Genomic DNA, 17,334 nt, shown 5'->3' with positions numbered 1-17,334 from the left:
TCAGTGAAGCCTGCTCTCTTACCCCTCAACGCCATCTGCCATCATGTCAGAGCCCCTCTGCTCGGCGGCAATAGCCTTGGCGTCCGGCATGCCTACCCTCTCCAAGAAACACAGGGCGGGGTCGGCCCGCATAGAGTTGTACTTCTCATAGCCTAAAGAGAAGGGGAAAAAAGATGTGAGGAAAACAGAAGCTTGTAAATTAATTTCTGGAGGTGTAGAGACTGCAACAAGGATCTCAGTTAGCTTCAGAAAGAACTGAAGGAAAGGTTATCGGTCAAGACAGCCTCCTTGACAGAAGTTGTGCTTTCTAGATCACTCCTTCACACACATGATACTACACAAAACCTCACTTTTATTTCTTTAGACAGAGTCAGACACACATGCACGCACACAGTGCATCCATATTTAATGAAGGAATAGACAAAAACTGCAGCAGAAGGGCAGACCCCAGGAGCCAGCTGCTGACAAGACAGACAGACAGCCTATGTGTGTGTGTGTTTGTGTACACTTGCCTCGCTTATGCACGTGTGTGTGTGTGTGTGTGTGTGTGTGTGTGTGTGTCCGTACTTATCCAAGTGAGCCTTCAGGTGCTCATTCGTGTCTGACAGTAAGGGTGGGGGGGAGTAGAGAGCATGATGAGGAAAAAGTGTGTGTCATGATGTCTGAAAGTGAGCTAGTGAGTGTGAAAAACGTAGCGTGTGTGTGTTTGTGTGTCCATTAGGGGCATTCAGGCAGAACAGATTAGAATGTGCAGGTCCTACTGAGACATTGGGACGTAGGGGTTGCAGGGGGGAAAAAAGGGAAAAAAGAGAAGAGGCAGACAAGAGAGGAGAGGCAAGGAGAGGTCAGGTGCCTGGGGAGTAAAGGGAAAGAGTAGGAAGGCCACCATAAGAAAATCACACCACCTCTTCTTCAACCTTCATTCATCCCTCCCCCATCTTCCTCTCCATCACAGTTCAACTAGAAAAAAATCCTGGTAGCCGCCCGTGTGAGAGAGAGACACACACACACACACACACACACACACACACACACACACACACACACACACACACACACACACACACACACACACACACACACACACACACACACACACACACACACACACACACACACACACACACACACACACACACACACACACACACACACCTATCTTAGCCAGGACACTCACTGACATAATGTATTCTTTAGCCCCTGATCCTGACATCAATCATTACAACTGAATATCAAACACCAACTCTAACACATAACCCAATCCTCACTTGTTGTGAGGACCTGTCAAAAAGTCCTCACTCTCTAGGTCTACATGTCAAAGTGATCCTCAAACAAAGATAGAGACGTCTTCTTGTGTGTGTAGGCATAAAAAGCTTACTGTGTGTATGCGTGTTAGTCCGCCCCCTAAAGGGCCTCCCAAGTGAATGAAGAATATGATTAACTATGGGTGAGTCCTTTAATATTCCCGTGAGTGTGTGTGCGCGTGCATGCGTTTGTGTGTAGTCAGTCCCCTAATTGAATCATAGAGAGTGGCAATGATGGAAAAATTATGACAATTATGCCAAATTAATATGAATGAGGGTCTCCACGCACAACAATTAGAGTGTGTGTCACTGGGAGTCAGCACCCAAAGGTGGGTCACTGGGACATAAACACAACTGGCACATTAGTTTCCAGATGACGATCCAAATAACAAAGTTATACAGAAACAGTTAGAGAGAAATTATTACTTTGAGACTACCTCTGTTACTATTAACACCTGTAACACACAGTACAGCCCCCACACACAGTACAGCCCCAACACACACACACACACACACACACACACACACACACACACACACACACACACACACACACACACACACACACACACACACACACACACACACACACACACACACACACACACACACACACACACACACACACACACACACACACACACACACAGTCATAGCCAGTGGTGAAACCAGCAATCAATCACATTCCCGATAGCAAGCTGAGCCTACCAGCTGCGTACCGCCATCACCATAGCAACACCAATCAACTGGTGGCAACAGAAGTGGGTGGGATGTGTTTGTGTGCACTCACCCAATTTGACAGCGGGGTGTGTGTGTGTGTGTGTGTGTGTGTCTCTGTCTCTGCTGGCTTGATGCTTTACTGGGTTGGAAGCCACTGGAGTGTCTCAGCGAGTGTGTCTGAAGGCGCTGACATGTTATGTGTGTACTGTAGGTGTAATGGATGCCATGTTGATGGAAGATTTAGATCTGTGTGTACAGAGAGTGTGTGACGCTGATGTGCGCTTCTTACCGTGTTTGAAGACGCCAAGGAGCAGGGATTTGTCGGCTTCGCTGTCCCACCAGTCGGCTGGAACCTCAGCATGGAACGGCTGGGGAATCCAGATATCCAGCTCACTGTGGCAGAGATAAACATATCACATTACAGATAATCAAAGTGTGTGTGTGTGTGTTCAATTTGTGTTCAACAGTCTTGTATTTCAATTCATAATGGAGGAAAAGAAAATGGTAACAGCAGAAATCAACTTCTGCTCCATTTGTGTTAAAATCAGACTATCAAAGTTGTCAACCACCAACCGGAGATAAACATTATTCACTCTAATATTCAAGGATAATGTAATGTTTAAACAGTCTTTCAGCTGTGAGTTGTATTCTAGTCATTACTATGTTCAGTTGGGTTTAAGTAGCTGCACCTCTGATTATGAATGAAAGACTAAATATGTGACATTCCCTTTTGGACTAAGTTATAAACCACATGCAAGTGAAAGAAAAAGGTTATAATGAATGTAAATGAGCAGTACAGTTTACTGGCATCTAATTTGTTGCCATGGAAATGTCAAACCGTAAATTATTCAAAAATGTGAGAAACTGAAAACCACAGGTGAAACACTCCACTGTGATTACTAACCATACAATATGTGTATGACATTATATATATTTGATAACCCGAGTGATCTAACTAAGAAAGGACTAAAATAAAGTTTAGAAAGTACATTTTAGACTTAGAAAGGATGAATGGTCTTTCTTTTTTCTTTTAACAATTTAACTTGTATCAAATTACTTTTTATACCAATCTGAACATTCAATAGAATTTGCTTTCCACATTTTATTTCGCGAACTTCACATAAAAATAATTTTAAGTATGAATTGACTGTTCAGTAAACTCGTACTTAAAATGAATAATGAAGCATCACTTCATGTCACAAATAACCAATTTTAGAGGTGCTAACACACAATCTTAGAGAGAAGGCTTCCTGGACAAGGGGATGTCAACCTTTTAGATTTTTGTGATGAAAACATCCATTTCGCAATATACTGACTGAGTATTCTCAAAGATTGTAAAGGATTAATGATCTCAGTTTGGTCCCATTTGATTTTGTGGGAGTAGACGTTTGACTCAAAATACGACTGTCTCCCTGATGTGGTTTTCCTTAATATACAGTTTTTCTACTCTCAAATTCTCACAACATCATTTGATCTTCATTTCATAATTTAAAAAGATCTTGTTCTACTAGGAAGTTATGAGGGTCCATTTAGTAATGACTGCAGTAAACTCAGACTATCCCTGCGTTATACCCCAGAACTCGGGAGGTCCAAACTCACTGAATGACCCACTGAGTCAGAATTCCGACTCTGGAGGTGGGGAAAAAAATCACCGCCGCGACTTCCGAGCTTGGACTTCCGAGGTAAAATGGAACGCAGCAACTGAGCTTGCAGGTGTTACTTAAACATTTTTTTTAATTACAACAGTCTGACCAAAACCAGATATCTGGTCAAGAACAGGATTTCTCATGAATGTCAATAGAAAACAGTTTTCCCGTGCACAGTAGCTGCCGGATTAAATCTGTGTTGTGACAACATTCAAACAAATAAAATCCTCCATTATGGAAATAAGACAGGGGAGAATGGTGCTTCCTGCTAGTTATGGAGAAAAAGGGTACAATACACAATGGATGCAGAAAGTCTGAGGGTGTCGGGAGGAGAGAAGAACCGGGAAATTGTCTCTTATCTCTGCAAACAGCAGCATGCACGGCCTTGGCAACACACACATATGCGTGCGGGCCAAGACTGGCATACTAAATCCCCCTGGCATATGTTGGCACGATAGCAACCCGTATGCTCACGTCTGGCACACACACACACACACACACACACACACACACACACACACACACACACACACACACACACACACACACACACACACACACACACACACACACACACACACACACACACACACACACACACACACACACACACACACACACACACGTGTGTGTCACAGTAGCCATTGAGTTGGGGGAGGGAAAGAGGGGAGGTGAGGGAGAGATCAGCATGAAGTGCATGTGCTCCAAATTATAAATGCATTCACATCTGGGTGAAAGGGTGATGAGAGGGGGATGGGAGATGATCTTGACTAGAAGTACACTGCAGAGAGAGGGAGACATGGACAGATGCCAAGGAAAGTGTAGTGTGACAGAGAGAAAGATGGAGGAAGCAGTGAAGGAGACGTAGGAATAAGATCCAGGAAACAGTGAAGGTGAGCGCAATAACTGATCTTCACATCATTACCACTGTACAGAGAGACCTTATGCCAAAATTAAACATATTTTTAAAAAATCTTCAAAATGGGTCAAAAACTGTGATGAAAAGCTTATTTCCCCCTGATAAAATAACAGCTTGTTGCATCTGTCTTTTTTTTTGAGACCTCAAATCTTTGACATCAGTAGTAAAAGTAGTAGTAATAGCATTAACAGCAAAAGGCTCACAGGCAGCACTTAAAAAACAGAGAAAGCTCAAGAGAAAACTATTTTCTTATGTCCTCAGAGGGGTGGGAAGATGTGGTAAATGGGACACCAATGTGAAGACATAAAGAAATAAGTAAAGCGTATCTACTAACCTGGAGTCTGCTCCCTCCAAGATGCGCTCTGCCTGGTCGCCTATGACTTCCTGTCTTAGATAATACAGCATCCTCACCCTTAGCAGCACCCTGAGAAACAATAAAAAGTTAGTGATGTAGATCTTTGGGAGGGTTGTCCAATTCAGCTGAACAAAGACAAAAGGGGAACATTGACAATCTGTCATCAATTAATATCATAATATATTGAAAATTAAAATATATAAATCAAAGAGGCAGAAAATCCACAGCAAGACATCAAAGTTGAGAATCTGGAGAGATTGCTGTTTGATTGTCTGTCAATGGACTGCTGTCGAATAGATGGTCACCACAATCGTCTACAGTAACATGGATCAATCGGTCAAAGCTGGAGAATGAGAGTCAGATTTGATATCTTGACACTGGATAGGCAGCTCTATGGAAGATCTGCTTCACTGTAAACATTTGTCACCAGGATTTGATGCCAGTAATGGTGTTTGGAGCAGGAGACAGAAGGAGAGAAGATGTAGAAGGAGAGGTGGTGGTTAGAAAGGGGAGATGAGTGAGGGGAGAAAAAAAAAGACCTGGTAGAGGGATGTGGTGGAAGGGAGGGAACAGAAAGTTTAGTTTGGGGGGTTAAAGACAGTCATTTGCAACTCATTCTGCAGGGTGTGTATGTTTGTGCATCAAGTTGCGAGTTGGACAAGTTGCAGTATGTGTGTGTTTGTTGGCAGGCTGTGTGTGCTCATCCATCAATGTGCCAGGCCTGATTAGCCACACAACGCTGTGCTTCAGCCTAGCAGATGGCACCACATAATCACCCCCAAGTGTGTGTGTGTTTGTGCGCGTGTGTGTTCTTGTGTGTGTCTTTCACCCACTTCCAACAGGTCTGCCTGCCTAGCACCTGGCCTGGCACACGCGCACGCACGCACGCACGCACGCACACACACACACACACACACACACACACACACACACACACACACACACACACACACACACACACACACACACACACACACACACACACACACACACACACACACACACACACACACACACACACACACACACACACACACACACACACACTTCAAGAAGAAAATCGAAAATTGAATCTGGAGGGCAAAGAAGCATATCTCCCTGACAACAGGAGAGAGAGCTGACCACAAAAAAATTAGCATGTATGTCCGTGTGTGTGAGAGAGGAAGAGAACAGGGAGACCTCTGCCTCTATTTAAGTTGTGCTGTGTATTTGTTTATAGAGTCAGACTGATCATGCCTGGCACATGCAATCTATGTCTTGGTTTTAAAGACCCAGTTCCATTCACAATAGTTCAGTATCCATGGTAAAATCCACTATGGGAACTCTAATTCAACCAATAATACTTTGAGAAACTGTTTATGGCCCCTAAAATTAAGAATACATGGATTAGCCACCAGCTGTCATAGTGTTTCAGGAGTTTGAGGAAGCCCTACTTGTTACAGTGGTGTTTCAGGTGTCTCTTGTAGCTTTCCTCTTGCAGTAGGTGGTCGGGATTGCAGCTGGCCAGCCAATCAGCTCGTGGAGTCTGTGGAGGCGGGGCCGGGGGCTTCCCCTTCTTGCCCTTCCTACCACGAGGGACTGGGGTGGAGAGACCTGGGGGGGGGGGGGGGGGGGGGGGGGGGGGGGGGCAATAGTCACTATCTGTTCACCTTGTTCAGACATTTCCAGGGTTGTTTATGCACAATTCACAGAGTGAATAACTAATCTGTATAAGTCCAGGATATTTTCAAAACTATCAAACTTGTTTAGAACCTGAAATATGTAAATAGCAAAGAATATCAAAAAAATGTTAAGTAACCAAAAAAGGTATCACATTTCTGATCAGATTCAAATCTGTCACACAAAATAACTGAAAAGTAAAACTGTGTTTTCAGGGTTTATAAAGCAACCAACTCAATGGTGCCTGAATACTTTCTCGTCCATCTTATAGGGCCTATAATAAGGAAGCTTGATACTAAATTAAATACTACTAAGATTATCAGGCACATTATTCTTCTATTGTTTTTCAGATGCTCACAAATGGTGCAGTGAGCTCAATCATACGGTGTATTTATAGTGTGTCTATACCAGAGTGGTTGGTCAGCGTCTTGGTGGTCCCATCTTCACTCGGGGTGATGAGGTCCCAGATGAAACTTTTGATGTTCTCGTCGCCTCGGTAATGGAGTAGGCAGTAAGCCAGCAGCGCTCTGCAGATGGTTTCCACATCGGCCTCCTTCAGGGGGCGCTTGAAGCGACCATGAGTCAGGATGTCACTCCACCCACCCCAACTAACAACAGACATGGAGACAATGGAAGAGGACAAGCCTGTCAGCATATGGATTCAAATTTAAACTACTGAATATACAACAACACTTTAACAGAACACCGCTCTGTGACATTGTAGGTTGTAAATCCAACCAAAAATAATATGAAAATTTACACAAAAAATATACCCCTGTTTTTAAAGCCTGTCAAATTTCCAAGGAGAAGTAAATTATTATTCAGCCATAAACTACATACACTTTATTGATTAGTACAGATGGCACGCAGGTCTTCAAGTTAAATATGAGACATTTTCAATAACTGTAATATAACACTATAAAATACATGTGAATACAATGAAAACTACTACTAATAGTGTAATAAGATACTGAAAGCATTAAAGGCCCCATGAAATGAAAAATACATGACCCCCCCCGACTACAACTTCTGCCCGTTGGAGACTGGCGCAGTCATCTGTTAAATCCGCAGGCGTAGGCGAAGGTGGTGGCGAGAATTCCTCGACAATAGAGAACAGGGTGTCGTCATGTTTCCATGTTGAGCTGCTAGTTACTGTCAACTCTGGCTTGGGGGGGCGCGACGCACGATCAGCTCTAATGGCTACTGTAAACGCCAATCAAGATCCATGATTCCCTCCATAATGTTGTATTTCTACCTTACACACTTTCAACTGCAGGGAATCAAACAGCGCTCATTTTTGAGTTGTAATTTAATACAGTGACCTGTAAACGTTGATAGGCATATAACAGAATATTTGTTTTTAAGCTAGCAGACACGACAAGACCAACTTACCAAAAAAAAGGTAGGTGAATTCTCAAACAAAAACACCTATGGAACTCAATTCATCCGCTTTGTTTAAAGTCATTGTGGTGTTGAAACAAGAAAGTTTACTTCACTAGAATATCAAGATTCTTGTTTGTATGTGTTTTAATACTTAACTCTGGAATATGGAAATCATTATTAAGTCTTTCAGACATTTTGTTATTCTTTGCCACACAACACACTCACATGACCCTGATCCTTCATGAGTATATTCACAAGCACAACTCATTTATTCTGCATCCCAGACATCTATCACACTCCAGCGGCAGACACTGTGTGTTTTCATGAATCACAGGTGAACCCCGCCGCCCCGTCCTCTCCCTAGAACGAGCATGTCGCTTAAAGGCTGATGTGGTGGCCTTGCTCTCAGAAAAAAAATAATTTGCTTCCCCCAATCTTCACTGAAACATGTGAACCAGTATTACCCTGAAAAATTTCCGATAGGGCCAAATAGTGGGTGAGGGTGAGTGAGAGAGAGATGGCTGATGGGAAAAGACAACAGAGCGCCTAGCAGAGAGGACAGGCCCAGTCAGTGTGCTTTTGTGTCCTACAGCCTCAGGCCACGAGACTAGACTGTAACAATAACAACGCTGACATCTCACTAGCACCACTGTTCTTTCTTACACACGCGCATTCACACAGTCACGCCAAATCAGCCATGAAAATGGACGTGTTCACCAGACTAATCACGGTCTGTGGTAAGTGTGTCAATTTGCCTGTGTGTGCAGTATATTGTGCTCGTATCTCTTTAGACTTGAAGGGCTGTCATTGTGTATTGTGAGTTTAAGATGCACTTGTGTCATTGCACAGATGAACAGAAACTTAAATCATGTTGAATAATTGTAGAGTTCATGAAATATAAATGTAGTATGTCATGTACATTTCAATAAATGCACAGTTGAGAGGCATTTCCTGAAGGATAATTGGATAAATTTTAATTTAAGAAATTTAATTTAGAAAAAATTCCAAGTTCCACTTGTGAAAGTCAATTTCAAAAGTGTGTGTAACAGGCCTAACATCAGTCAATTGTCTGTATGTGAGATGAAAACGTGTGTCATGCTCTCCAAGGTGACTGTAAGCATGTGAACAAGCGTGTGTGCATGATCTTGTTTACAGGCAGCAGTGTTTGTGTGTGTGTGTGTGTGTGTGTGTGTGTTGATGGCCTTGAGGACAGACTTCTGTCTACTTAATCACTCCATGAGCAGGTCTGCATCTATTAACTCACAGCTGAGTGATGAACTCCACCCATTATCATGAAGCCACATCCTAAACTCTTTTCATTCAAAATCATTCATTGCTCTGTGTTTAAATAGGAACAATTCCACACTTTGTGAGATATGCCTTATATCTTCCTCGCCCAGTAAGCTCAGAAGATGGACATCACTCATGAATGAAATATGAAGCTACAGCAGCCAGTTATGTTAGCTTAGCATAAAGACTGGAAATGCAGAAATGGCTAGCCTAGGTCTTTCCAAAGGTAACTTAATCCAACTACCAGCACCCATGAGCTTCTGCTGCTAGGTGTCCTGGGAATGGTCAAGTAAGTGACTTGGCCCAGGCAAGAAGTTTACATTTTTTCACTGATTATTTTTACAAGACAAACGAAGATGATTAAACATTAAACATGACTGTAGCTTTTATATATATTTTACATATATGTGGGATCCAACTTCTTATCCAACTCTCAGCAAGACTGTAAATAAAGAGTATTTCCCAAACTGTACTATACAAGTTATCTAGATTTATCCCCGGAGTTCATGTCCGAATCAGCTTAAAATTCATTGACTTGAGTATGAACTGCATTAATTTCAGTAATTTTGTATATTAAAAGGCAGTCAACATTGTTGTTCCTCTGGTTTTTGAGTAGGAAACATGAATATGTGACAGACCCGTAGACCAGCAGGTTCTTCTCCACCCTGAAGCACTCAGACCGGGGGTAGCCCTGGGCTTTGTCTTGGGGCCGTCGTGGTTTGGAAGAAGGTTTGCTCGGCTCGTCCTCGTCACTCTCCAGCTCCGAGAACTCCAGCATTTCATCCTCTTTGACGCTGCTGTAATGCCGTGTCTGCTTCCTCACCCTTGGCGTGTCAATCACAAGCGTGTTCTGGAGACAAATTCAATGAAAACATTACGATATGTTTTTTATGATCTTTACCAAGAACTCGGTTTAAATTACAGATGGCCTGAAATCCATCAACAACAATATGCAAAGTAGCTTCTGCTTTGTACCTGTGATGTACCCTATTTGTAAATGTCCTGCAAACTGTGACTTCTTTGTGAATCCTGTGAATCCCAGGCACCTACTGCACCGAATCTGATTAATTGGATATTTGGCCCCATGTTTAATTCCTGATGCTGAGAAAACTGCAGCCCAGCTTGAATGGTAAAGACATTATCTATGTTGTCTAATGAATTACATTTTTGATTAATTCGATTTTCGCCCCTTACAGTCCCATTAATATGTGCAAACAGGGCAGTGGTTAGTTCCACATTTATCACACAGCATTGCAGTCATTTCCATTCTAACATCACACAATAAGAAATCCCAGGGGAACAGCGGTGTGTGTCAGTGGAGGGTCCTCCATGAGAGAGACAGCAGAGATTTGAAGAAATCAAGAGGGACAAATACTCATAAAGAAAATAAGTGAGCAAATATAGCGAGGGAGGGGAAAAAAAGTCTTCAAAGATGCCTGTGTGTGTGTGTGTGTGTGTCTGTGTGTGTGTGTGAGCACTTGCCTAACTGATATCTTTGTACCCTCAAAGCATATCTGCTCTGTTAAGTGGAGCTAAGCAGCTTACTTTCTCTCATTCAAACACACACACGAAAGCAGGGAAACATGGGTAATTATGGAGGAGAGGAGATTCTCGACTGTCAATATTAATCTCTCTGCTTCCCCCCTGTTGGGTCTCTCTCAGTCCATCTCACTTTCCTCCGCCTAACTAACGAATTCCCAGTGCTAGTCCTCTTTAAATATCGGGACGCCACCAAGTGTGTGTATGTGAGACTTTTGAGTAACAAGGTATTTGGATGCATGGTGCGACTTCTCTCCCGCTGCGGCTTAAAGGCTTCATAACTGTGTTCTAGATTGTGTTATATATAGCAGGTACTTGTTTTCACAGTATGCATATACAGCTTCAAGTTCATTTGTGTACGCATTACCCGTCCATTGATGGCATCCAGGTCCAGCTCAGCCTTCTTGGCCCATTTCTGCCAGAAGTCTGGATCCTCGAGAGAAATGTCTGTTCGGTTACCAGTTGCAACAAAACTGGCCTGAGGACAGATGGAAACGTGTTTGTCAACTCCAGGTAATCCAACAAGATTATTTTGACACACTTCACGCAGAAGATTTGCCATGGTCTTTAGACTGAGTAATGTTTTTACCTTAGCAAATGTAGAGCCCTTCCCCTCAGACTCTATGGTGATGGTGTGGGTTCGTCTCTGGAGGATCTGGTCGATGTCCTCCTCGCAGAATTTTGAGCCTTCGTCTTCCTCATCCATTAGAGCCCCGTAAGCTCCCTTTCTCAGCAGGTCTTCGACCTCCTTCTTGGACAACTGCTGGACCTGGACCACAGGAAAACATTTACTTTTGTGAGTTAAAAAGAGTCTGGCATGTTCCCAAAGAGGTGTCTTAAATCATTGCCGGTTCTCAGAATATGGATTATCCGGATAACACATGGCAGAGTAAAACGATTCATTTCAAAGCATAAATCAATCTGAGGTTATTGATGTAGATACCCCGCTGTTGGCGTTTTCCCGTCCACTCATGCTCTGCAGCACAGCCTTGTCGAGCCCCAACTTCAGACTGGCCTTGTCAAACATCTCCCTCTCGTAGCTGTTCCTGGTGATCAGACGGTAGATCTTGACAGCCTTTGACTGGCCGATACGGTGACACCTGGCCTGGGCCTGATTGAGGGTAGATATGGAAATTTAGGAACATTGTTCCACATCCTCATTTTTCTGTTTAGTCGACAGGAGCATGTTAAGCTGGATATGTGACGTTAGAGAAGACAACCAGTGAGGATCGTGAGTATTGTGTGGTTTGTACCTGCAGGTCGTTCTGAGGATTCCAGTCTGAGTCAAAGATGATGCAGGTATCTGCTGCGGTAAGGTTGATGCCCAGGCCTCCAGCTCTTGTACACAGCAGGAAGACAAAACGGTCCGAGTCCGGTCTAGAGAACCGGTCGATGGCTGCCTGCCGCAGGTTACCACGAACTCTGCCGTCTATACGCTCATAGGGATATCTGGACAAGGGTTTACAAGCATAGGTGTGAATCACTGTCAAATTGGCAGAGTTACTGAAAACGTCACCACTGTAGTTATTATTTTCCAGGCAGAATTTAAAAATACATTTTGGGACCAGATCCTTTCTTAAGTGCTTTTGTGGCCCTGACTGCTCAGATAGAGTGATACATCTCTCTAATGGATCGTGTCATTTTCATTTCAAGAATCACATTCTCCCAGCTAAACTCCCATTCCTATTGCATCAATCATTTAAAGCTCATCAGCCTTAAAGTCTTGAACCAGCAGTATTTGGATCAAGTAGCTTGTGAAAAATAAAAGTGTGACAAATTGAATATGCTCCACCTGTTACTTCATGGCTGTGCATACCTTCTGCTGCTATGTATACATTTATTTCTTTATTCTGAGGATCTTTGGCAAAAATATCTCATTAATTCAATGTTAGATTTCATCTCGAGTGTGCTACAGTGAGTATAATAATCTCACATGTTCATTCATCTCTATCCTTACCGTTTCTGGATGAGGTAGTCCTCCAGGATGTCCAGACAGCGGACCATCTGACTGAACACCAGGACTCTGTGTCCACCTGCCTTCAGTTTGGGCAGCAGCTTGTCAATGAGCACCAGCTTGCCAGCAGCCTGGATCATGGCCTGGAGGGCCATTTCTGGTATATCGGCCCTGCCTCCGTGGGAGTCCCTGAACTCCTCGATGATCTTCTCTTCAGCTCCTAGACACAAGACAAACAATTATACTTGGTTTGCTGACTCTTTAAACTGCAGTGGTGTGTTTTTGTAGCGTTTGTGTGTACCAATAATGAGGTAGGGGTGGTTGCAGCATTTTCTCAGCTCCATCATCGTGTTGAGGAGGTTGGGGACATTGGCTCCTCCACCACCACCACCACCTCCACCACCACCCCCTCCTCCCACACCTCCTTTGGCCAGGAAGGAGAAGTTCTTCTCCAGAATGGCTCGATAGTATTTCTTCTGGATGTTGGTCAGCTCCACCTGACAACAACATTTGAATCTTTTTTATCAATTTCTTGACAGAACCATCTCAAACAGTTGTTGGTTTTGTGAGGTTTATTCTTTTTGTTAAGCAGCATGACCATAATGGGTGAAGATGATGGTAATGAGATTATGGTCCTACCTCAATGATGGTCTCCTCCTTTGGAGCTAGGTTCTTTTCCACGTCCTCCTTAAGTCTTCTCAACATCATAGGCTTCAGGATGGCTTGCAGTTTCTGAACCTGAAACACACAGGAAATGTTAATACTTCATTGAAATGGGAATTTAGGAAGTGTGCAAAGTTCAACAAGTGAATTGTCCATTTACCTGTTCTTCAGTCTTGAGGTCTCCAAATTCAGTCATGAATGTCTGTTCAGACGGGAATCTCTCGGGCTCCAGGAAATTGAGTAAGCTGAAGAGCTCTTCCACAGTGTTCTGGAGGGGAGTTCCTGTCAACAGGACTTTGTGCTCCTGCAGGAGAAAGCAGAGAAGGGAAAGACATGTTTAAAGTTCGTTAAGCTGTAAGGAGGATGTTGAAATGGAGGAGAGTGGAATTATATTATCATAACAAAGGTACTGGGCTAATTTATCCAACTTTATTTCTCAAATTTATTTTACAGTCCTTTGAAAAACATCATACCCCTTGCCAGAGAGACCAGTGTGTTCCAAAAAAAAAAAAAAAAAAGACCACCACTCACCATGTCCATCATTTTGAGTCCTTCCAGTAGTTTGCAGTTTCGGTTTTTGAGGCGGTGAGCTTCGTCAATTACCACACAGCGCCATGGGATGCTGCGAAGCTCCGGACAGTCGGCCAGAATCATCTCAAAGGTTGTTATCACCGCATTAAAGCGATATGCTCCCTTTATGATTTTACCCTGGAGGGAGACAGGAAAAGCAGGAAAAGAATGGAGGTCAATAAGAACAATCTAAAATGTCTTTGTTTCCACGTAATTTACGAGAGAGAAATAAGGCAAAAATCTCACGTCCTGAAAGATCAATTTCACATCCACATAGTTAATGATACATATAGTTATTCCTTTATTTTCCCGACCATGTAGATTGGCTTCATGTCTTTGCAGATGTTCTTGTGTAGATGGTAAAAGTGGTTAGTGGTGTTTTGAGTCTGTGTTCTGTCAGTGGCATAATTCATGAATGACAGTTTTCTGGTCCGTGTCAAACTCAAACCATGAGACAGAATTAGTCTCTCTTTTAGGTAAGAACTCCTCTTTTTGTCATGGCTGGTCTGAGTCCTTCTCCTGTTCTGAACGACCACTTCCTGTGTCACGTTCGCTCTCCTCCATATTTGTTTTTGTTGCCCTCATGCAAATTTCCTGTCTGCATCCATGTTGTGTGGAAGAACACAGAGCATTGTCCCAAAGGACAAAAAAAACATATGCTATAAAGATTGATTTGCTGCACATTGAAATAAATAATGGGGCATTATATCAAAAGATAGACATTTTTCTATCATCACATGATATATCATAATATCTTACAGGCCTAAAGAGAAACATTTTCCCCTTTTCGGACAAAAATAAGTAGCAGCACTTTATGAGGAAAAGGCTAGAGCTTTGAAAAGGAAGCTTAACGATAAGGTTGGACATATGGATGGTGCCACCATCAGTAGTCAACAATGAAACAGCTGCTTTCACCGCCTGGTTTCTATAAACTCCAAAAGGCTTAATTTTGTGTAACAGCATTGTCTACTTGTTTTGCATTTGTTGCTCATATTCAAACCAGGTGAAATACACAACACACAACCTATTGATATTTCAAAAGTCTGTGAGTCATTTCAGCCATTGCAGAACAAGGCATGTAGAACCAAATAGTCCCATGTATCTGTTGTGTCCCTGCAACATGTATTAAAGCAGACAGGACAGGAGAACACGTCGTCCCTCCGTTACGACCTTGAGGATTGCCTCAGCCTGGATTAGGAACAACCCTACAGCTTATTTTCTTCACAGGCCAACTGTGGCAAAGGTCACTGTAAGATGTTAGTATCATTGTTCAGTAAGAGCTTACAGTGCATGGTTTATAGCTAGAGGACTGTAAAGGCTTTACAATGTCCATCCCCCGCTGGCTCCAGATCTCCTCTGACTGAGGTTGTGTTCAGATCTGCTGACGGTCGCAAACAACAGCATCTCATTTCTTCCATCTACATGATCCTCATCCAAATCAGAGCTGCTGAGGCCAGTATGGTGCTTTTTGTGTGAACAGTCAAATTTCTGTTTAGTTTCTCATCTATTTCCAGTTTACATTTCGGAATCTGGTGTTGGTACAGTTTCAGTCTTGGCTGCTGAAATTATCATTCACATTCTGACTGGTTTACACTGTTTTGATAATAGGTTATACCTATTTTATGAAATAATATGCATCTAGAAAGCCTGGATAAGTCAAGTTAGAGCTAATGAAATGTCTGTAAAACTGTACAGATCCTGATGGTTAAAACTTTCAAAAATGTTGCTTTAAAAGAAGAGTTAACAGGCCTGTTTACCTGTGCGTCTCTATAGTACATCTCGTAGGCCTGGATGGTCTTGCGGCTGGCCTGGCTGCCATGGTAGACAACCGCATTGAGCTCGGTCCAGGTCCTGAACTCTCGCTCCCAGTTGGGGATGGTGGAGAGCGGGGCAATTACCAGGAACGGCCCCTCAATGTCCTTCATGTAGATCTCATAGAGGAACGTAATGGACTGAATGGTCTTCCCTAGACCCATCTCATCAGCCAAGATACAGTTGCGTCTGCAGAGGACGAAAGATGTGGAACTAAGTGACAAACACATGGGCTACATGTACAATCTGCATTATTTGGACGTTGGTGTTCCTGAACTGGTAAAAGACCCTGATGCCTACTTGCCAGTTACCAAAGACAACTCCCACTGTGGCACGGCTATAAAATTCCATGACTAATACATGACTAGGTCAATGTGGTTCCCTGATCTAAAAGCTTTCTTCTCCGTCATGTGGTCTATCATCGCTGCTTTTCCAAAGAGGAGAGTCTGTTCTCCACTCTAGCGATTGAATATGAAAGACAATTTGGAAAATACTTGGTGCCATGTCTCACAATGAAGGTTATCAACCTTGAAATTTCAATGATATTACAGATAAACCTTTGAGGAGTACACAGCTGCGTTAACCAAAACATGACGACACAAGAGACAAAATAATATGTGCACAGTCCAACTGCAGTCTTCCATTTGTGCTGCTGAGTGACAATGTTTGACTTTAGACTACTGTGATTCTATCAATGCATGTATTTCAAGCATGGATGGAGCAAGTGGGAAAACATCATAGCACTATGCTACAGGGTCACTTTGTGTCCACTTAAATGTCCACAAGACTATTGAGTTGTATCACAAGTACCGGCTGGGACCAGCAGTTAGGGACTCATTCTAACAAAATGAAGTTAACAGTGACTTACGAGTTGTACCAGTTGAAGGTAAGCCAGTTGAGCCCTTCTAACTGGTATTCCCTGAGTGAGTTGCCATTCCTGTAATCTCTGGAGCCATCCAGCTTTTTCCAGTCGGCTACAGGAGGCCGATCCTAGACACATAGAAATTATTTGCGGTTATTAAATGACATGAAGGTTTATTAATCCCTTTCAAATTATCGGTTTAGATGGCGATTTATGTAAATGGGTTTAAACCACAACAACATCTAGAGCTGAAACAGTTGATTACTCAATAAACTGACAAATGGAAAATAAATAATTAGCTGTTTTGATAGTTTTACAGGAATCAGATTTGAGAGACAAAGTCCGGCCTCCTTTCTAAACTTCAAGATCTTTCCCAATTCTTTCAGCAATCTTTCTGATGATATTAATATTGGGACTGTAGTTTAGTTTTAGACAAAGTTTTTTGACCAACAAATTTGTTAGGATTCCTTCTCTGGGAAAGATGAAAGTCTGCCACAAATGGTCCAAAAGTTATGGCGATATTTCTCTGTTAGTCCAACAGAACATTCCCCTGAGCCACACTGCTAGTGTAGCTAAAAATACAACTGCCTCCAAATACTGCCCAGGAGCATTTCTATGGTCCTTAAAGAGAAACAGTAGGCAGTAGTTAAATAGGTGG

At 42.8% G+C, this 17,334-nt stretch overlaps 1 protein-coding gene across 4 annotated transcripts in view; it reads right to left on the bottom strand.

Annotated features, from left to right (window-relative positions):
• The window catches only part of chd7 (chromodomain helicase DNA binding protein 7), a 70,947-nt gene that overhangs the window by 9,495 nt on the left and 44,118 nt on the right, over nt 1–17,334 (bottom strand). For all 4 annotated transcript variants that reach the window (XM_035633260.2, XM_035633259.2, XM_035633262.2 and 1 more), the window contains 17 exons: nt 16,683–16,804; nt 15,760–16,003; nt 13,964–14,140; nt 13,593–13,736; nt 13,409–13,507; nt 13,071–13,266; nt 12,773–12,989; nt 12,069–12,264; nt 11,759–11,926; nt 11,405–11,584; nt 11,183–11,293; nt 9,915–10,126; nt 7,012–7,211; nt 6,378–6,537; nt 4,924–5,013; nt 2,314–2,417; nt 23–152 (listed from right to left, as the gene is read on the bottom strand). In XM_035633260.2, coding sequence (XP_035489153.2) covers nt 23–152; nt 2,314–2,417; nt 4,924–5,013; nt 6,378–6,537; nt 7,012–7,211; nt 9,915–10,126; nt 11,183–11,293; nt 11,405–11,584; nt 11,759–11,926; nt 12,069–12,264; nt 12,773–12,989; nt 13,071–13,266; nt 13,409–13,507; nt 13,593–13,736; nt 13,964–14,140; nt 15,760–16,003; nt 16,683–16,804 — 2,750 coding nt within the window. The remainder of the gene's footprint in view (nt 1–22; nt 153–2,313; nt 2,418–4,923; nt 5,014–6,377; nt 6,538–7,011; nt 7,212–9,914; nt 10,127–11,182; nt 11,294–11,404; nt 11,585–11,758; nt 11,927–12,068; nt 12,265–12,772; nt 12,990–13,070; nt 13,267–13,408; nt 13,508–13,592; nt 13,737–13,963; nt 14,141–15,759; nt 16,004–16,682; nt 16,805–17,334) is intronic.

Source organism: Scophthalmus maximus, chromosome 5 (genome assembly GCF_022379125.1).
Source record: "Scophthalmus maximus strain ysfricsl-2021 chromosome 5, ASM2237912v1, whole genome shotgun sequence".
NCBI classification, from domain to species: Eukaryota; Metazoa; Chordata; class Actinopteri; order Pleuronectiformes; family Scophthalmidae; genus Scophthalmus; species Scophthalmus maximus.
The sequence above is the reverse complement of the archived record's forward strand: the minus strand, read 5'-3'. Positions and strand labels throughout refer to the sequence as shown.